General features: G+C 39.7%; 1 protein-coding gene across 1 annotated transcript in view; it reads left to right on the top strand.

Moving 5' to 3' along the window:
* PRKAR2A (protein kinase cAMP-dependent type II regulatory subunit alpha) overlaps nt 1-17,040 on the top strand; it is an 85,418-nt gene extending 68,378 nt beyond the window's left edge. The window contains exons 9-11 of the mRNA XM_049862191.1: nt 11,166-11,231; nt 12,513-12,654; nt 13,123-17,040. Coding sequence (XP_049718148.1) covers nt 11,166-11,231; nt 12,513-12,654; nt 13,123-13,256 — 342 coding nt within the window. The 3' untranslated portion in view covers nt 13,257-17,040. The remainder of the gene's footprint in view (nt 1-11,165; nt 11,232-12,512; nt 12,655-13,122) is intronic.
* Nucleotides 17,041-22,477: the final 5,437 nt, after the last annotated feature.

The following is a 22,477-nucleotide window of genomic DNA, read 5'->3' as shown; positions in this document are numbered from 1 at the left end:
ACCTCTGGGTAGACTCGAACCTCCAGCCTTTCAATTAGCAGCCAAGCGCATTAACCATTTGCACCATCCAGGGACTCCATGAGCTATCTAGAATAGTCAAATTCATAGAGACAGAAAGTAGACTAGCGGTTACCAGGGACTGTGGAGAGGGAGAAATGGGAGTTATTGTTTAATGCGTACAAAGTTTTTGTTTGGGATGATGAAAAAGTTTTGGAAACAAACTGTGATGATGATGGCCCAACACTCTGTCTGTGATTAATCCCACTGACTTGTACACTTAAAAATGGTTAAAATGGTAAATTTAATGTTTATTTTACCACAATTAAAAAACAAAACTATGTCTTCTCTAAGTGGCATCTCTAAAATGTCTTTGTTTTCTAGATGCCTTTACTCTTAATAATTCCTTTAATTAGAAATTGGTTTGAGTCTACATTTATTAAGATACACACGTAGGGCCAAATATAGTAAATACTATAATGAAAGTGGATATGAATAACAATGAGAACACAGAAAAAGGAAGTAATCTATATGGCTTCATGGAGGAAATGGCATTTGAGCTGGGCTCAGATTCAGCAGTTTCGGTCTGGGAAAGGTTTTTCCGGGCAAGAGAACAAGATGAGCAAAGGCCTGAGGATGTGAGCTGTGTTCTAGGACAGCTATCCTGGTATGGTAAGAATGTAGGCCTGAGTTGCAAGAATGGGAGATGTTAACTGACCACATTTGCCCTGAACCTTGGGCGTTTCAAGTTACCCCCATAGGACCTCAACTTCATCCTGTAGGCCCAAGGCCCATGCTCCTCACACTAGGTTTTCAGGAGGCATGAGAAGCCACAGTGTTTCCTGGGGTGTCTGTGTTCTTGATGATAGAGTGGTAGAGGGACTGCAGAATGGACACAAATTAAGATAAAAAACCCACCTTATTATAGGCCCCTTTTGGCAGTGTCTCTAGACCAAGGATTCTCAAAGTGAGGTCTCAGGACCTATAGTATTAGCATCATCTGGGAGCTTGTTAAAAGCAAGAAGCAAGTTCACGGGCCCAACTCCATACCTACTGTATCAGAAACTGTTTTGTTTGCTTTGGTCAGCTTTATTAATATATATTTTGTGTACAATAAAATTACCCTGGTTAAGCGTACAATTTGAAGGGTTTTGTAACCACCCCCACAAGCATTTCTATCACCCCTAAAAGTTCCCTTGTTTGCATTTGTAGTCAGTGCCTTCCCCTAATCCCTCACTCCTGGCAGCCACTGATCTGCTTTTTATCACTTCAGGAGGGAATAGAAATTCCTTTTCTAGAATTTCATATAAGTAAAATCATATAATGTATACTTTATGTCTGGCTTCTTTTAGCATTTTTTTAAAAATCTTTTATTGTTCTTGTTGCTGAGAATATACATAGCAAAACATACAGCAATTCAGCAGTTTCTAGTTGTAGAATTCAGTGACGCTGATAACATTCTTCAAGTTGTGCAGTCATTCTCACCCTCCTTTTCTGAGTTGTTCCTTCCCCATTAACATAAACATATTGCCCCCTAAGTTTCCTGTCTAATCTTTCAAGTTGCTGTTGTCAATTTGATCCCATATCTTACCATGTTTTTGAGAGTCAACCATGTTGTTGTGTGTACCAGTGGAACGTTCCTTTTTATTGTTGGGTAGTATTTCATTGTATGGCTGTACCATGGTTTGTTAGTAAGATTCACCAGTGGAGGGACAATTAGTATCTTTCCAGTCTTTCGCAATTATGAGTGATGCTGCTATGAAATTCGCATGTAAGTCTTTGTGTAGACATATGATTTTATTTGCTCTAGGGTAAATACCTTGAAGTGGAATTGCTGAGTCAGGCAAATGTATGTTTAACTACCTAAGAAACTGCCAAACTGTTTTTTTAAATGGCTGTACCATTGCCATTCCTACCGGCAGTAGGTGAGAGTTCCAGTTGCTCTGCATCCTCATCAAGGCTTAGTATTAACAGTCTTTAAAATTTTAGCCATTCTAGTAAGTGTGAAGTGGTATCTCATTTTGGTTCTAATTTGCATTTCTCTAGAAATTGTACACCTGTAAAAAGTTAAATTGGCAAAAGTTGTGTGATAGATATATTTATAAGTGATCAAAAAAAAAAAAAGGGAAAGAGTAGCTACTGAGGCTACTTATGTACAACCAAACATCTCATGGGATTTGGTTCCTTGGTTTGAAGGTTTAGGGTCATGATTTCATGGGACATCCCAGTTAATTAGCCTAATAACTTGTTTAGTGCCTCTATTCTACCCTCTAGCTCATTGCATAGTGCCCAGCCTCTTAAAAGCTTGCAAGCAGCCATCTAAAGCACAACAATTGATCTCTATTCACCTGGAGCAATAGAGGAATGTGAGTCAGGAATAGGAGGGGAGGATATGGAATGTGTGACCAATTGCCTCTATAACAACTGCCTCTTTTGCCATGACACCAGAACTGGATGGTGCCTGGTTACCATTACTGAACATTTTGATCAAAGATTTTATAGAGGAATCCTGATTAAAAACGGGAAAATGTAGAATAGAATTTCAAATTCTCAAAGACTCCAGACTTTCTGGAATCACGGAGGCTCAATGAACCCCTCAAACTGTTGCCCTGAAATAATCTTTAAACCTTAAACCAAAAATATCCCCTGAAGTCTTCTTAAAACCAAATGATAGTTTAGTTTCACTAGTAAATAATGTCTGCCTTGAGCATTATGTTCCTTTAAGAAATATCTGTATAAGATCAAATTGACAACAGCAACTCAAAAGATTAGATAGGAACCTTAGGGGGCAATGAGCTTCTGATAATGGGGGAGAGACAACTCAGAAAAGAAGGGTGAGAATGATTGTAAAACTCAATGTCACTGAATTGTAAATGTAGAAACTGTTGAATTGGTGTATGTTTTGCTGTGTGTATATGCTCAACAGCAATAACAAGATAAAGCACAAAAGTTCTTAAATGTAAAAGGAAACAAGTGAACTTACTTGTTTTTGTGTGAAAACACACACCGCAGATCATACACCTATTCAATAATTTCTGCATGTGCAGTTCAGTGACATAGGTTACATTCTTCACATTGTGTCACCGTTCTTGCTATTTCCTACATTATTTCAACACCATTGACTTAGAATCACTGCCCCATAAACTACTTACCTGTGCTTTAGAGTTACTCTAGTCAGTTTGATCTGATAGAGATAATTCTTTTAAAAAGCACAGTCCTCAAGGAGAATATTCTTTACTAATCCAGCTAAACTGTTGTTTAGTTTGAATATAACTTTAGAGGATTGTTTTAGTTCAAGGTTCAAAAATCTCAGGGCAAGAGATTCAAGGGTTCCTCCAGCCTCAGTGGGTCCAGTAAATCTGGATTCTGTAAGAAATTTTAAGTTCTGTTCCACATTTCCTCCCTTTGATCAGGACTCAGCTATTGAGTCCTTGATGGAAACATTCAGTAATGGCAGCCAGACCACATCCAGTTCTTTTGGTTTATGGAGGCAACTAGATCTGCTGTCCAATTCCTTTTCTGGTTTCTGTGTCTCCTTCTTCCTCTGCTGCTCCAGGCGAATATAAACCAATTGTTCTATCTTGGATGGCTGCTCACAAGCTTTTCAGATTTCTGGCACTACTCACTGAATTGAGGAGTAGATCAGAAACTCCCAAAACAGTATAAGGGCATTTGACTGGATAGTCCCATGAAGCTATGACACTTAGCCTTGGAACCAAGAGAACTAATCCCATGAGATGTTTGGTTGTACCAAACAAGAACCAGCAACTATATCCTCCCCCCACCCTGCCTTTTTTTTTGGTTGCTGCTGTTGTAAATTATATATAATACAACATTTGCCATTTCACCCTTTTTCTGGTGTACAACTTAGTGATATCAGTTATATTAGGCAAGTTGTATACCGATTACAGTGCACTTAATTTTAATAATATATTTTACCAGTATATCTAAAATACAGGTAACATTGCAAAGAATGGGAATTGCAGAACACTTAATTATGCTCATGAGGAACCTGTATGTAGATCAAAAGGCTGTCATTCCAACAGAAAAAGGGGATACTGCATGGTTTAAAATCAGGAAAGGTGTGTGTCCTTTCACCTTACTTATTCAGTCTGTATGCTGAGCAAATAATTCAAGAAGCTGAACTATATGAAGAAGAACAGGGCATCAGGATTAGAGGAAGACTCATTAACAATCAGCGTTGTAGAGATGACACATCCTTGCTTGCCAAAAGTGAAGAGGACTTGAAGCACTTACTGATGAAAATCAAAGACCACAGCCTTCAGTATGGATTACACAACATAAAAATCCTCACAACTAGACCAATAAGCTACATCATGATAAACAGAGAAAAGATTGAGGTTGTCAAGGATTTCATTTTACTTGGATCCACAATCAACACCCACGAAAGCAGCAGTCAAGAAATCAAACAACGCATTGCATTGGACAAATCTGCTGCAAAAGACCTCTTGAAAATGTTAAAAAGCAAAGATGTCACTTTAAGGACTAAGGTGCACCTGACCCAAGACATGGTGTTTTCAATTGCCTCATATGCATGCGAAAGCTGGACGACAAATAAGGAAGACCAAAGAAGAACTGATGCCTTTGAATTATGGTGTTGGTGAAGAATATTGAATATACCCTAGATTGCCAAACCAAAAAAAAACAAACCCAGTGCCATCAAGTCAATTCAGACTCATAGCAACCCTATAGGACAGAGCAGAACTGCCCCATAGAGTTTCCAAGGAGCGCCTGGCAGATTCGAACTGCCAACCCTTTGGTTAGCAGCCGTAGCACTTAACCACTATGCCACCAGGGTTTCCAGATTGCTAAAAGAACAAACAAATCTGTCTTGGAAAAAGTACAGCCAGAATGCTCCTTAGAAGTAAGGATGGCAAGACTTCGTCTCATATACTTTGGACATGTTATCAGGAGGGATCAGTCCCTGGAGAGGGACATCATGCTTGGTAAAGTAGAGGGTCAGCAAAAAAGAGAAAGACCTTCAATGAGATGGATTGAGACAGAGGCTACAGCAGTGGGCTCAAGCATAACAACAGTCATGAGGATGGCTCAGGACCAGGCAGTGTTTCATTCTGTTGTACATAGGGTTACTATGACTCAAAACCCAGTCAACGGCATCTAACAACAACATCAGAAATATTACCATTTCAGCATGTAATTGATTTAAAGATTTATTAATCTTGCATTCTTTTTTCTTTTTGTACCAAGTCTTTGAAATCTGGTGTGTTGTTTTACACTTAAAACACATTTCAACTTTTAGTAGCCACATTTCAAGTGCTCAATAACCACATGTGGCTAGTGGTTACCGTATTGAACAGTGCAGTTTAGAGGTTTCATAATTACCTCTTAAAACTAGGTCTATTATCCATTTTGAGTTAATTTTTGTATGTGGTGCTAGGGTTTCACATAGGGATATGCAATTGTTCCAGCACCATTTGTTGAAGAGATTATTCTTTCCTTATTGCCTTGACAACTCTACTGAAAATCAATTGACCATATATGTGTGGATCTATTTTTGGTGTGTTTTCTGTTTCATTGATCTATATGTGTGTCACTATTCCAGTACCACACTGCCTTGGTTATTGTAGCTTTCTAATAAGTTTTGAAACCAGGTAGTTTAAACCTTCCAAATTTGTGCTTTTTTTCATAATTGTTATGTCTATTCTTTCTCCTTTGCATCTATATAAATTTTAGGATCAGCTTATCAACTTCTATTTAAAAAAAAAAAAAAGCCTGCTGGGATTTTTGATTGGGATTGTGTGAAATCCATACCTCAGGTTGGGAAGAATTGAATCCAAACAATAGTGATTCAGTTCTTCAGACTCACAAGCATGATGTATCTCCATTTATTTAGGTCTTCTTTAATTTCTAATATTTTGTAGTTTTCAGGTCTTGAGCATTTTGGTTAAATTTATTCCTATATATTTCATAATTTTGATGCAATTGTAAAAAGTATTTTTTTATTTCAATTTCTGATTTTTTTGCTAATGTTTAGAAATACAGTTGAATTTTGTACGCTGATCTTGTGATATTTTACAATCTTGCTAACCTGAATTATTAGTTGTAGTAGCTTTTTTATAGTGCTCTTGGGATTTTCTACATAGACTGTCTTTTTATCTACGAACAAAGACTTCCTTTCTAATCCATATGCCTTTTTTTTTTCTTGCCTTATTGCTTTGGCTAAGACCTCTAGTACAGTGTTGAGTAGAAGTAGTGATAGCAGTATTCCTTGTCTTATTCTCGATCTTAGAGAAAGCATTCAGTCTTTCACCATCAAGTACGATGTCAGCTGTAGGTTTTTTATAAATGCCCCTAACAGGTCAGAGAGTGTCCCTTCCATTCCTAGTTTGCTGAGAGTTTTTATATTATGAAAGGGTACTGAATTTTGACAAATGGTTTTGCTGCATCTATTGAAATGTTTATATGGTTTTTATTTTTTAGTTGTTAGTATGGTGAATTTACATTGATTGATTTCTTTAATGTCCTGCATCCTGGGATGAACCCCAATTGGTCATGATGTATTACCTTTTTTATATATTACTGGATTTTATTTGCTGAAATTTTACATTTTTACATTTGTTCATGAGAGATATTGGTCCGTAGTTTTCTCTCCTTGCGATGTCTTTGTCTGGTTTTGCTATCAACAACCTCCAGGTAATTTTGATATTTACTAAGGTTTGAGAACCGCTGCTCTAGACTATTCTGAAGCTTTATAATGCTCTTGCATTCAGAATACTTATTTTTTGGATGAATTTATTATGAATTGGCATTAAGTTGTCTTTAAATATAGAATTCAGCAGTGTAGCCATTTGGGCTTCGGATTTTCTTTGTGGGTAGTTTTTTGGTTTTTTTTTAAAATAACAGAGGGCTTTATCAACAACAGCTTTGGAAACAATGCCTCAATATTCTGACAGGATGTATTTCTCCATGTTTTACTTCATTCCTTTCTGTCCTTTGTAGGCTAGAGCTTGATACAAAAAAGGGGATCATCTAGATGCACTCATATACCACTTTGAGAGCACGGTTTGGAGGTGCAGACACACAGGACACCTGTAAAAGTGTGACAGAGTTTCACTGTAGCCCACGAAGAAGTATAACTTTTGGGCAGGCAGGTGCCTCAGCACCAGGGCACAGATCTCCATTTGGTTAGCCTGGCACTTTAGGATCAGCAGGTCAACCAGGCAGCCTGGGAAGGTACAAGGCATGAGTTTGCAAAGAAAGACATTCTTCCCTGTTCATACCTCAGTGTGGTTTTCTGTGGGTAGTTTTTTTTTATTATTATTTCTTCAATCTCCTCACTTGTTGTATAGGTCTGTTCACATAATCTGGGTCTTCTGAGTCAGTTTAAGTAGTTTGTGTCTTTCTAGGAATTTGTCCATTTTTGTTTTAATCTATCTAATTTGTTGGCATATAATTGTTCATAGTATTCTTTTATAGTCCCTTTTATTTCTGTAGGGTAAGTAATAATGCCTCCTCTTCCATTTCTGGTTCTAGTAATTTGAGTCTTCTCTTTTTTCATTTTTCAGTCTACCTAAAGGTTTGTCAATTTTGCCGATCTTCAAGAACCAGCTTTTGGTTCCATTGATTTTCTGTGTAGTTTTTCTATTCTTTATTTCATTAATTTTAATTTCTTCTCTAGTCTTTATTATTCCCTTTCTTTTATTTGCTTTAGGTTTAGTTTGCTCTTTTTTTTCCAGTGTCTTAAAGTAGAAGACTAGGTTATTGATTTGAGATCTTTCTTCTTTCTTAATATAGACATTTACAGCTAGAAATGTCTCTCTCAGTACTGCTTTAGCTATATCTAATACATTTTGGTATGTTGTGTCTTCATTTTCATTTTTCTCAAAGTATTTTTTTATTAAAATACAGTGTTTTTGGTGAAAGTTTACACAGCAAATTAAGTTCTCATTTAATAGTTTCTATACAATTTGTTCAGTGACCTTGATTACATTTTTCACAGTGTGTCATCTTTCTCATTATTTTTGTTCTGATTGTTCCGTTTACAGTAATCTAGTTTCCCTACCTCCTTGCCTTCTTGTCTTTATTTTTGAGTAAATGTTGACCATTTAGTCCCATACAGATGATTTTTTTTAAGGAGCATAGTACTATAAAACCTAAGTAGTAGTAATAGTATCATCCAAACCTGTCTAACTTTGGTGGGGGGGTAACGTGACTCATGATCAGCCCAAAGCTGATCCCTATGAGGTGGAGGTCAGCCATACCCCCACTCTCCAACCCTTTTTACCAATTCTGAAGCCATCCATCCCTCCCACAGCATTCTCTACTTCTTTTCTAGGTTTGATAATCCATTGCAGTGGCCACACAGAACTTATAGGCCATACTTACAGTTAAATGGTTTATAAGGAACAGGGTACAACTCAGGGTCAGATCAACAGAATCAAATATCATGTAGGCAAAGTCTCCCTTCTTCAGTGCAGGACAGTTCTCTCAGCTCCTCAAGACCATGCAGGCTTCTCCTCAGCCCCATGAGGACAGACTCTCTTGGCACCCTGTGGACAGGCTCCTTTTGGCCCTGCCTGTGGGCCCCTTCGGGGCCTGTCGCCACCAGCACTCCTGCTAGGCTCTTTCCAGGCCTGTTGCCACCGGCTCTGCTCTGCTGCTGGGCCCCTTCCAGGCCTCTCTGTCTTAAGTTTTATAGCCCTTGACGTATATTACAGCTCTTTTTGCCATAACTTCTTCCTTCCTTTTGCTTCTTCCTCCTCCTTCTCTTTCTACTTCTTTCTGACTCATAAACCTCTGTGGGGCTAGCTGCTTAAATACACAAACTCCTTGTCAGTTTCAAGGCATAGCCACTCCCACCTGCATAGTCTATAGACCAATTCCTACAAGGTGCATACCAATCACAAGGCAGGCTACAGCCTCAGACCAGACGAAAAGTATCAAAACCAACTTGTTTACAGCTTACCCAGGAAATCTCAATCAACCTGGACAAGCGTAACACATCCTCTGAGATAGAAAAATAGGGCAAAGGTAAATCTTCAGAGCTTAGCTGAAAAAAATCTCTCAAGCTATTTTTCCAAAGAACCCAGGCAAAAGACCACATAAAGGAACTCATTTCACCACAGGTATTCATGGATGATATTGCTTATTTTATGAGCCAATCTCTTATTTAGCTAAAAAGACCTCATGGAATAGTTTTGTTTCAAGGTTTAAAGAGTATCTCAGGGCAGTAGTCTCAGGGAGTTCTCCGGTCTCAACCAGTCCAGTAAGTCTGGATTTTTAAGAATTTGAATTCTGTTCCATATTTCGTTCCCATTCTACCAGGATCCAACTCTTTTGTTTCTGACCAGAACAGTCATTAGCGGTAGCCAGACACAATGTAGTTCTGGTCTCAGAGTAGGTGAGGCCATGGTTCCTGTAGACAATAGTCTTATGGATTAGTTTCTTCTCTGAGTCTTTGGTTTCCTTCTTTCTCTTTTATTCCAGATGCGTAGAGACCAATAGTTGTATCTTAGATGCCCACTCATAAGCTTTAAGACCCCATATGCTACTCACTACACTAAGATGTAGAACATAAACTTTATGTACTGTATTATGCCAATTGACTGAGTTGTCCCACGAGACTATGGTCCTAAGCCTTCAGACCCCATAAACCAATTCCACGAGATATTTGGTTAAGTCTAAGAGGTATCTGTGTTTGTGCCCCCATGTGTTTTATTGTATATTTGAATATATACAGATGCATAGACTTATGTATACTTACGTGTTAGGTTCCATCGAGTCAGTTCCAACTCATAGCCACCCTGTATACAACAGAAGGAAACACTGCCCAGTCCTGTGCCATCCTCACGATCATTGCTGTGTATGAGCCCTTATTTTTTTGTAACATGGTGATCTGGACTAGATTAAATCAGGAACATCAGCCTCAGCTATGTATGGCTGCCCACTTGGAACTCTGTGTGATGGTCAAAGGACATGAAATCTTATCCATGCTCAAAAGAACTGCAGATTCTCACCGGAGACACAAGACCCACAGGGAACAAGAGCACATGATTAGTGTTGAATTATCCAGCGTAGGTAGTCTTTGCTTCAGAAGCTGAGAGTGAGGGGTGAGAGACTGAAGTATGCCTAAAATCTTTTCTTCCGTATCTGCTTGCTTAACTCACCTTCCAGCCTATGCTCACATCCCACCTTCTTTCTCAGTGAAGCCCTATCGTACACTGTCACCACCCGCCAGCACTCCAGATCTCACACTCCCTACTCCACTTTTTCCTGTAGCACTTACCATATCCAACACCACGGTATAATTTACTTGATTCATTATGTTGTTTACAGTTTGTTTATCCTACTAGACTGTAAGTTCCACAGGACAAGGATGTTTGTTTTGCCCACTGACCTATATCACATGCCTAGAATAGTGCACAGTACCTCCCAAACCCAGTGCCATCGAGTCGATTCCGACTCATAGCGACCCTATAGGACAGAGAAGAACTGCCCCATAGAGTTTCCAAGGAGCGCCTGGTGGATTCGAACTGCCGACCCTTTGGTTGGCAGCCGTAGCACTTAACCACTACGCCACCAGGGTTTCCACATAGTACATAAAAAAAAGTAAGTACTTAATAAATTATTTGTCAAATTACCTGAATGACAGGTTCAGCCAGGTGGTTTAAAATCAAAATAAACAAAAGAAAAGCCTGAGGCTTATAAGGGTGGCATCAACCTACATCAGCTCTTCTCCCTCACCAAGCACAACCTTCTCCAGATCTACTCTGCCCTCTCAAGGGCTGCCTTTGATTGTCAAGATTGTCCCTGGACCCTGTGCCCCAGGGGCAGCCAAGAGTCACCTTAACACTGTCTGCAGCAGGTTTGATTACTGGTCCTGTCATTGGGTTATCCATAGCAGACCAACATGAGGCCTGTGCAGTAGGCAGCCTGGGCACATTCGTAGAAATAACTGTGAATGTTCCATATTAGGAGATGAGAGATGTGTGTCAGTTATAGTTGGGCTGTCATCCCCTGTGTTCAGGATCCTCTCGTTTAGTTCTGGATTTGTTAGCCACTCAATTCATCTGTAGAGTTGGAAAATAAATACAAATCAGAGCTTAGGCAGTGAGAAAACCGTATGTTTTTGTGTCCCTCTTCAATACACTCGTATGTCTCTGAACTCACCTCCTCTCCCCTTTCAGGGTGAAAAGGCTGATAGCTTTTACATCATAGAGTCCGGTGAAGTGAGCATCTTGATTAAAAGCAAGGTAAGTTTATGTGTGATGGTGTCACTTATGCCAGTGGAGATCCAGATGCCAGGTATATGTACAAAAAGTAACCGTTTGCTTTAAATGATGCGAAGTGTGTTTGATGTACCAAAACCATCACTGCTATGTGAGATAGGTGACTGACAAAGACCATATTTGTTTAAGACCATCCTTTGATACGGAGTTAGTGTATTTTTTCTTGTTCCAACTCCCTTTGCTTTTGTTACTCAGATAATTTAATTAATGGTATGAAAAATATTGGTCTACAAATCAATAAGAAAAAGATACACAGTCTAATATAAAGTGGGGAAAGCACATAATAATAAAATACAGATGGCCAGTAAAAATGAAAACAGCTTCCTTTTCCAAGTACTGCCAAGGCATGACTCTAGGACAGTTAATATTATGGCCATCTGATGGCTAGGGGGGCCTACAAGCTGATGACCTATGTGTGGAAGGAGTGGTTCTCACCAGTAAATCCATCATCCTTGTTTCAGATTTTTTTGGAGAATGTAGAGTTTGTTAAAATAGTGAGTAATATATAATACTAAATCAACCTGGTATGAAGCCTTTTGCAGAATGTATTTAGTAAAAGTTTATAAGAATGATAAGAGAAATATGATTACTATATCTATAAGATAGCTTGATTTTTTTCACTATCTGCTGCTTATAACAAAGTGGTGCTTAGAGACAGAATAATTCTTGTTACTAAATCTGAAATAATTTTTTACTTAAATTATTACTTAGTTTAGCAGATGGATTTGTAAAATAATAACAAACTCCAGATATTATTTAACACGGAAAGATGCATGTAATGCTTTTTTTAAAAATGTGTTACTATGACGTGCTGCCTGAAAAAGGCACAGTCCCAAACCAAAGAGAAGTATCCCAGGGTTGTGACTCATGACCTAAGAGAAGCTTTGATGTTATTTACAAAGAAATAGTAAAAGACCTTGTCTTTTCCTCTGTACCTCAGAGGTTGGCATCTCCTAAAACACAAGAATGTTATATTTATAAAATCTTCCAGAGAAAATGGCCTGTACCTCACCTTAGGCATTACCTGAAAAGCGTTAGGACTCAGGTGAAGCCCCAGGTACAGGCCAACTTCTCTGATTAAACCAGATCACTGAGGCTACCCCATGCAGTTTAGAAGGTACAGTTAGAGCCTCTGTAAAGTGAATTATGCTGCATGTACTGAGAAGAGAATACATGTGTGTGCAACTGGACTTGCTCAGCTATGATTCTGGAGTCAGCCCAGGTCACGTTCTCTTCTTTCTCTAGACTAAAGCAAACAAGGATGGTGGGAACCAGGAGGTCGAGATTGCCCGCTGTCATAAGGGGCAGTACTTTGGAGAGCTTGCACTGGTTACCAACAAACCCAGAGCTGCTTCAGCTTATGCAGTGGGAGATGTCAAATGCTTAGGTAAGAAAATTTTTTTATGCATTAATACTTTTTTTCTCTAGCAGTATTTTTTCTTAATCAGCAAGCCTTGACTTATTCTGCCAGCTCTCACTCACATTTCAGTGTGGACAGTTTGTGTGGCCAACCAGAAATGTATTCTTTTAGCAAACATTCCTGAGCATTGACTACAGCCTGTGAGCAAGACAGGCATACAGGCCTCCTGGCCATGTGAGAAAAGCAGTAATGAGGCAGGTGCCTAGGACTGTGGGGGATGAGGGAGAACAGGTACTGCTGGACTCTGCACAGTTTCTCACAGGTCCTTGAAAACCTAAGATGACACAACCCTGCTGTATTCATGGAGAATCAGCCTTCCTTTTTCTAAGTACTGAGTGTCCCAAAGTCTAATCTACTTTCACATGAATGGTTATATTTAGGAAAAGGTTTGCATGAGAGAAATGACTTGAATTGTTGCTCTTTTTAACAATGCAGTTATGGATGTACAAGCATTTGAGAGACTGCTGGGGCCCTGCATGGACATCATGAAGAGGAACATCTCACACTATGAGGAACAGCTGGTGAAGATGTTTGGCTCCAGCGTGGATCTGAACGACCCCACGCAGTAGGTGTGCCATACCCCAGAGCCTTCTCAGTGTGACACCAAAACCCTCTGGTCAGCCACAGAAAACAGACACGACAGAATCGTTCCTGCTGTTGCTGCCACTGCTGCCTTGCTGTGGCCATGGGCATTTAGAAAACTTGAAAGTCAGCACTAAAGGATGAGCACAGGTTCAACCCACACCTCCACTTTGCTTTGGAAAGTCCATTATTAGACTATTTGTAATGATTATTCCAACCCTATTTTCACATCTTTGGTTCAGGATGGCATGTCTCTCCAACAATTTAAGTGCCTGATACAAAGTCCAAAGTGTAAACATCCTCCTTTCCCTCTCTTGCTGCTATTATTGCTTTTGGAAGTTACCACAAAGTCTGCAGAAACCTGTGGAGCAACTGTAGACACCCTCCCCCAACCTTTCTCAAGGGAGGAAATGTTGGTAACCTTGGATCTCTTCATTTGTCCTTTGAGAAAGACCACATTTGGTCACAATTATAGCTTTTGCTTTTACAGTAGAAAATGGTGGCAGATGTGATGGAGGCCTGTGGTCCTGTGGCCTTGTGATGTCTGCTATGTACACCTGTCTCCAGATATGTGTAGCTGATCTCCAGTGATCACTCCAAACCCACAGTGATGTTTAGGGAGAGGCCTTGCCCACGTAGAACTCAGAAGGTCAGCACCCCAGAGCAAACTGATCCATCAGTGGGACTCATGTTAGAGCAGAAAATTTGGGTTTGGCATATTTTACAGATAGCAGAGAGCCAGGAAAGGTTTTCTGGGTTGGGTATTTTAGGTTTTTTTGTTTGTTTGGTTGGTTGGCAGATTTTGTTTTGCTTTGTTTTTTTAACCTCTGTGCAGTTTGCATGAATTAATTGCTGTCTGTTTATGAGGAGCCAGGGTCTGGTGGTGCCATCACTTTATCCAACCCAAATACTTTCCGGGGCAACTCCTGCCATCTCTTGTTTCCAGTTGCCCCTACCAGCTAATGGCAGTGTGCCAGCAAGAAGTTGTGCTACAAAAAGAGCCCTTTCCTTCTGGTCCAGAGTTGTTGCATTGTTTTGCTGTTGAACCATCAATTTTTAAACTCTGTGAAGAGAAAGCCTATTTTTTTTTAATTATGAAAAAAATATTTCTCTGTTTAGGGAATTCCCCTTGGACATATTCATATATGTGGAGTTTGTCAACTGACTCAGCATTCATCCTGAAGATCAACTATATCTGTTAGTTTTCAAAAAGTGGCATCATTTACAATGTCATAGAATTACTGCAAAGGCTTTTATAATTGAAATGTTGGGATATTTGGGGTTCCAGTTGTTAATCCCAGAGGAAGGTAATTTAGCTTGTATTTAAAGTTCTTTTTAACCTTTTGTTTATACCAGGTAGAATTCTGATGAATTAATTAGCTAGTTATATTTCAGAACGGAAGTTTTTTTTTCTTCTTCAGAATGACTTAGAATAAGATGCTGCAAGAGATCCTAGGAGGACTGTAAAATTTGCATAAAGATAAATTTGGATGTCACGGCCAAGTTTATATTAAATCCAAAAGCCCTTTCCAATATGATTTTTTACTTGTATAACTGAATAAATCCCTAAGAGATTACGTACTGGGGCTTGAGTCATTCTGTTGTAGATAATGACAGAGTTCACATGGTCGCCTTCCAGCGTCCACATAAGCTAGACCTTCTGCTTTTGCTACGAACACAATGGCTGAGAAATTTCCAGAGTGGGTGGCCCACCCCAACCTTGGTAACTCTACCTTTTCTTGTGCTCTGTGAAGGTAAAGCAGGAGGACCCTTTTTAGACTGCCCTGAGCAGCCTACATTGCAGCTACTGCAATGTGAATTGTGAAAGGTTATGACTAGTAACTCCAAAACAGGCAGCTAGCACTGGGAAAGACCATGTGGTAATCACACATTTTCCCAAGGCTCTTCTTTTCTATAGTGTCATTTTATTATCAACTAAACCCAGAAAGAAGATCTTGGAATTTAACAGGTAAGAACCACACCTGTTTTTTGCAAAGGTACATTGGGTTTCAGGAGTAACACAGAGTTCCAGCCCCAGACTTAGTACGGCCTCTGTTTGAATGTCGAGCAGATGTCCCTTCCCCACCTCACATACCAGCATTAATTAGGGCTGGCTGTGACTCTGTGCCTGTGTCACTCCAGCAGGCTGCTAGGGATGGGCCTTTTCATCCCACCCTCTCACACTTCCCAGTCTAGTCTTTCCCTTGACGGAGCCCTCCTTGACACCCCTGCCTCACTGATGATTGCTGTTTTCCAGAGTAGAGTCAGGTTTGAATCCTTCTGCTGCAACTGTAGATTGACACATGGATCAGCAGTCCAGACCCTCACTGCATACAGGGCCCCCAGCAGGTCTCGCTTGAGAAAGGGAGACTTCAGAGGGACCAGTATGAGTGAAATAGGACACAGCCATTACTAGGGTTTCAGGAGCCTGGCCAAGTTCAACTCAGCTGTGGTGTCCACATAGTGTCAGGCAAGCCCTGCACCAATGGTTGAGCCTCACAGAGAGGAGTATGTGTTGGGAATAGAGCCCTTTGTTTTATATTGTTTTCTTCTGTGGGTTAGAGCTCCATACCCGTTTTTTTTTTTTTTTTTTTTGGCTTTGCTGTTTATTTTGGATGGTGGAGAATGTTCCTGAGAGCCTTGAGATCTAACCCACTGTGTTGTCCTTCCTTCTGGCCCCAGCTTATCCTATCCACTCTCTTCTCTTGGTTGTATTCTCTGAAGGAAGGGTTCTTGTGCTTTTGTCCTCTTAGCCAGTGGTCCTTTTACATATAATTGTGTTATATATCATTGTTATGGATTCTCCAAGCTTTGCTTTGAGCAGTTTAATGAGCGAACTCAGCAGCAAAGTGGGCAAGCCAGGAGAGGTCATGCTCATCCTCTGACTGCCCGGATTCTCTGCTCACAACAGTGAAGAAGTAGATGAGAGGTGTCGCTGGTGCCTGGCAGCAGCCTGAGCCCACAGCATTTCCATGTCATGTAACAGTGTACAATCTTCTGTCATTTGGAAAAAGGGAAAAAGCAGATTTGCGCAGAGAAAAAGGAAAAAGACGCATGAATGTCATCTTTCATCTTTTGTTTTCAGTTGACTGATGTTGGAATTTTTGTTTTGATATGCACTTGTAACCCAAACTCGCCAAGGTACAAGTTGTTGTGGTTTTTTACTATAGTTACCTCTTGTTCCTCCTGTCTTGACTGCTGACGTTCCTCAGTGATTCTAATGTCTATTTTATGGGAAGCAGCCTTCCCACGGGTTTCCTTTTACACACTGCAGGGCTATCTTTATACTAAAAAAAAAAAAAAAATTAAAAAAAAAAAAGAGGGAGAAAACTGTCACTAACCTCATGGGGGATTTGCAGAAAACCATTTAGCCCACCTTGAGCAAAAGGTAGATTCTTCATTGTTTTCTTAAGCTCATTGTAATAAAAAATCTAATTCAGCATCATTGTGCTACCTCAAAGGCAAAAATGTTTTAAGGTCTTTTTTGGTCCTGAGTTCTACACATAGTGTTTGAAATGTCTTTCAATTGGAATTATTTTTTAAATCATTGGGGAGAATCTTATTTTAACCTGTTTTACATTTGTATTTTAATCTCAGAAGAATACGTGATTGAAAAGTGATCGATTCTTGCTCTGTAGTATTGAACATATAATTAAAAGTCATTAAGAATTGAACCATTGTTTGCCATAAGGTTGGGTTTTTTAAAAGGAAACTCTAGGGCTCGGCTTCACTCTTGGTTAATAAAGGCTGACAAATCATGTCTGACTTTGCAGTGCAGCTTGTGTTGTGTGTCTGTCCTCTCATTTCGGGGCTCCAGGCCATCATAGCACTCATCTGACCTATATACAGTTGGGATTGGGTATGACCCTTAAAAATTAAGGAGGCTGCCTAGGCATGGTATTTGAGTTGTTGGGGTGGTATACAGGGCATTCAGTACATCCTTTGCCATGGGATGAGGCCCAGCAGAAAACATCTCCTGTCTGACAGTATTACTTATACCACTTCCTTCAGTGTAGCATGGCTAAAACCAAAACCAGCAAGGACTCTACAACAGCCTGCTGTATCTGCAGTTTATTTCCAGGTGACCAAAGGAAACTCATTCTACAGGCAAAACCATGTTCCAGTGTAATCTTGCTTGTCACCCGAGCAGAGACGTCTGTCTGTACAAAAGGACTGAGTGGGTGGGTAAGCATATAAAAATATGTCCTGGGCCCAAGAAACTGGTACCTAAACCCAGTCCAAGCTAAATTGGCCTTGTTTTGAGACTCTAAAAGTTAAATGTTTTTAAACTTTTATAGTTTTTGTGGTAGTATTGCTGTGACCTCAGGAAATCCCGGACATCACTCAAAAACAGGACAGAGAATATGAACAGACACTTCACCAAAGAGGATATTCAGATAACTGGCAGGCACGTGAAAAGATGCTCAGCATCATTAGCCATCAGAGAAATACAAACCAAAACCACAGTGAGATACCATTCCATTCCCACTAGGATGGCTAAGATTTTTTTTAAAAAATGGGAAATAACAAGTGTTGGAGGGGATGTGGAAAAATTGGAGCCCTCATCCACTGTTGGTGGGAATCCAAAATGATACAGCTGTTGTGAAAAACAGCCTGGCGATTCCTCAAAAAACTAGAGGTAGAGCTGCCATATGACCCAGCAATTCCGCTCCTAGGTAATACCCTAGGGATCTAATAGAAGTAACATAAACAGGCACATGCACACCTATGTTCATTGCAGCACTATTCACCATAGCATAAAGGTGAAAGCAACCTAAGTGCCCATTGATGGATGAATGAATAAGTGAAACATGGTACGTACATAAATGGAATACTACTCAGCAATAAAGAAAAATGAGTTCCTGAAACATCTTACAATGTGGATGAAACTTGAGGACATTATGTTGAGTGAAATAAGTCAGTCACAAAAAAACAAATATTGCATTTTATCGCTTTTATGAAATGGCATGAACAGGTAAATATACAGAAACTAATGTTCACTAGTGGTTACCAGGAGTCGGGGGAGGGCGGAGAAGCAGACATACTCTCTAGATAGTAGTCACTTTCAGTTTATAGCAGTGGGAAAAGTGGCACCAAATATGGGTGAAGTTTGCACAGTATGACAGATGTAACTGATGTCAATAAGCTGTACAAAGAAAGGGATAAATGGGTAAATGCTAAGTTGCATATGGTTTTGCAATAATAAAGAAAGGGAGAGGTACAGACGCTGATACTAATTAGACATAACCAATCACTGCATGAGATTAATTCTCTTGGTTTGGGGGCTTGGGGCCATGGTCTTGTAGGAAAATCCAGTCAGTTGACATACTACAGTTATTAAAGTTTATGTTCTATCTCCCAGTAGGATGAGTAGTGTCTGGGGTTTTAAAAGCTTACTAGTGGCTATCTAAGACAAAACTATTGGTCTTTATTCCTCTGGAACAAAAGAGAAAGAAGGAAACCCAAGAATTAGAGAAGAACTGGACTATAAGACTAATTATCTACATGAACCACTGCCTCTTCCACCTTGAGATCAGAAGAACTAGATGGTGTTCATCTACCAGTATTGAACATTCTGATCAGGAACACAATAGATGAATCCTGATTAAAAAAAAAAAGGAGTAAAACATGGAACAGGACTTCAAGTTCTTAAAGAACCCAGACTTACTGAACCTGTTGAGGCTGGAGAAGTCCCCAAGACTATGGCTTTGAATTGCTCTTCAAACCTTGAATTGAAACTTGCCTGAAGTCACCTTTAAGTCACATTTTTGGTGATGGAAAAGCACGGCATGTGGGTGAAGTGCACAACAGCTTGACCAAGGTAAATGATGCCACTAAGAAAACAAGAGATCCCAAACATAACTGAAAATGCACACACAGCAGAAGATGAACTAGATAAACATTTATGCTCAACAAGACTTCTCCAAAGAGTAAAAAGGGAACCTATGGATTGGGAAAAATTTTTTGGCTACAGTATATCCAACAAGGGTCTAATCTCTAAAATTTATAGAAAACTTCAACACCTCCACAATAAAAAGACAACCCAATTTAAAAATGGGCAAAGGATATGAACAGACACTTCACCAAAGAAGACATTCAGGCAGCTAACATATGAAGAAATGCGATCATTAGCAATTAGATGCAAATCAAAACTATGATGAGATACAACCTCACTCCTATATTACTGGTGCTGATGAATAAAATGTTGGCAAGGTTGTGGGAAGATTGGAACGCTTATACACTGCTGGTGGGAATGTAAAATGCTATAATCACTATGGAAAATGGTATGGTGCTTCCTCAAAATGCTAGAAATAGAAATACCATATGATCCAGCAAACCCACTCCTAGGTATATACCCTAAAGAAATAAAAGCTGTGACATGAATAGACATATGCACACCCACGTTCATTGCACCATTATTCACAATAGCAAAAAGATGGAAACAACCTAAGTGTCCATCAGCAGATGAATGGATTAACAAACTGTGGTACATTCACACAATAGAATACTACACAACAATAATGAATCTGCGAAACATTTCACAACATGGATGAATTTGGAGGACATTATGCTGAGTGAAATAAGTAAATCACAAAAGAACAAATATTATATGAGACTATTGTAACAACAAAATGTTTACACACAGAAAAAAAGAAACATTTTTTGGTGGTTACCAGGGATAGTGTGGGGGGGGTTACCAAAGAGAAGATACTGGTGAAGGGAACAGTAATACTCAACATGGGAGAAGTCGGCACAACATAACAAGCCAAAAGAAGACTCCAACAGCAACACAGGAATAAAGGGCAACTATGGTAAGTACTTACCTTAGTTATCTATTGCTGCTGTAACAGAAATATCAGAAGTAGATGGCTTCAACAAAGAGAAATTTATTCTCTCACAGTCTACGAAACTAGAAGTCTGTTTCCAACTTCAGGGGAGGCTTTCTCTGTTGGCCCTGGAGGAAGGTCCTTGTCATCAATCTTCCCTGGTCAAGGAGCTTCTCAGCACAGGGACCCTGGGTCCAAAGGACAGGCTATTCTCCTGGCTCTTGTTTCTTGGTCGTATGAGGTTCCCCTGTCTCTCTGCTCGCTTCTGTCTTTTTATATTCCAAAAGAGATTGACTTAAGACATAACCTAATCTTATAGATTGAGTCCTGCCTCATTAACATAACTGCTGCTAATTCCACCTCATCAACATCATAAAAACCAAAACTATTGCCTTCCAGTCGATTCTGACTCATAGCGACCCTATAGGACAGAGTAGAGCTGCCCCATAGAGTCTCCAAGGAGTGCTTGGTGGATTCAAACTGCTGATCTTTTAGTTAGCAGCCATAGCACTTAACCACTAATTCAACCGGGTTTCTGATCAACATCACAGAGATAGAATTTACAACACGGGAAAATCACATCAGATGACAAAATGGTGGACAATTATAATACTGGGAATCATGGCCTAGCCAAGTTGATACACATTTTTGGGGGATACAATTCAATCCATGACACTACTATAGCATAGACAATCCTGCAACAATAGTATTAACAAGTAATAATTTACAGATGGATACATAGGTAGATAGATTTACCAAGAGGTGTGGAAGGGTGTAAGGGAGCACACCCCCCAGCAGATACAGGTTTGGTGGTGGATGTTTCTGTATACGTGCCTGTAGGTGCTCCTCATATATTTATATAGACAATAAAGCACACAAGAGACAGGGTCAGGGAAACCTCTTAGACATAACCAAATACCTCCTAGGCTCAAAGGCAAAGGACCATAGACTTGGGGAACATCTGTGTCAATTGTCACAGCATAGTTCATAAAAAATGTGTTCTGCATCCTGCTTTGGTGAGTAGTGTCTGGGGTCTTAAAAACTTGTAAGCAGCCAACTAAGATACAACTATTGGCCTTTTCCCATCCAGAGCAAAGAAGAGTGAAGAAAACCAAAGACTCAAGGAAGCAATTAGTCCAAAGGACTAATGGACTACATGAACCACAGCCTACATGACCCTAAGATCGGAAGAACTAGATGGTGCCCAGCTACCACTGCCGACTGCTCTGACTAGGATCACAACAGAGGGTCCCGAATAGAGCAGGAAAAAACGTAGAACAAAAAATCAAATTCACAAAAAAGATCAGATTTACTGGTCTGACAGAGACTGGAGGAATGCCCAAGACTATGGCCCTAAGACACCCTTCTGACCTGAAACTGAAGCCATTCCCGGAGACCACCTTCCTTCCAGCCAAACAATAGACAAGCCCATAAAATAAACAATAACACCTGAGAGAAACGTGCTCCTTAGAATAATGAATTATACCAGATCAAAAGGGCGATATTTGCCCAAAAGCAAAGATGAGAAGGCAGGAGAGGGTAGAAAATCAGGACAAAAGAAAATGGGGAGCCCAGGGTGGAAATGGGGAGAGTGCTGACACATTGTGGGGAATGAAACCAAGGCCATGAAACCCTTTATGTATCGAATGGGAATCTAATTTGCTCTGTAAACTTTCATCTAATGCACAATTTAAACAAGAAGAAATACACAAGAGAAAAGGTCATTTTTGGTAAAAAATAAGACGTATAATTTTGCAACAACACCAACAACAACCAAAAGAAAATGTGTGTGGTTATATATGCAGGTAAAATATGTGTATATGGGTGTGTGTGTATATATATATATATATATACACACATAGACATATCTGTATGTATATGTTTAAAAAGGCATGTGTGTGCATGCACATATATTCATATATATAATAAAGCACATGGGGGAACGGTTACCGATATTTCTTAGACATAACCAAATACTTCATGAGTTTGGTTTTCTGGGTTTGAAGGCTTAGGACCATAGTCTCCTGGGACAATTTGGTCAAATGGCATAATATAGTTCAAAAGTTTATGTTCTATATCCTAGTTTGATGAGTAGTGTCTGGGGTCTTAAAAGCTTGTGAGCAGCCATCTTAGATATAATTGTTGGTCTCTACTCCTCCGCAGCAAAAGAAAAAGAAGGAAGCCAAAGACTCAGAGAAGAAACTCGTCTACAGGACTAATAATCTACATGAACCACAGCCTCATCTACCCTAAGACCAGAAGAACTAGACGGTGTCTGGCTACTACTACCCACCATTCTAATCACGGCCACAGTAGATCCATCCTGATAAAATGGGAGAAAAAGTAGAACAGAACTCAAATTCTTAAAAAGTCCAAACTTA

Source organism: Elephas maximus, chromosome 20 (assembly GCF_024166365.1).
Source record: "Elephas maximus indicus isolate mEleMax1 chromosome 20, mEleMax1 primary haplotype, whole genome shotgun sequence".
NCBI classification, from domain to species: domain Eukaryota; kingdom Metazoa; phylum Chordata; class Mammalia; order Proboscidea; family Elephantidae; genus Elephas; species Elephas maximus.
Note: the sequence above shows the minus strand (reverse complement) of the source record. Positions and strands in the feature narration are given on the sequence as shown.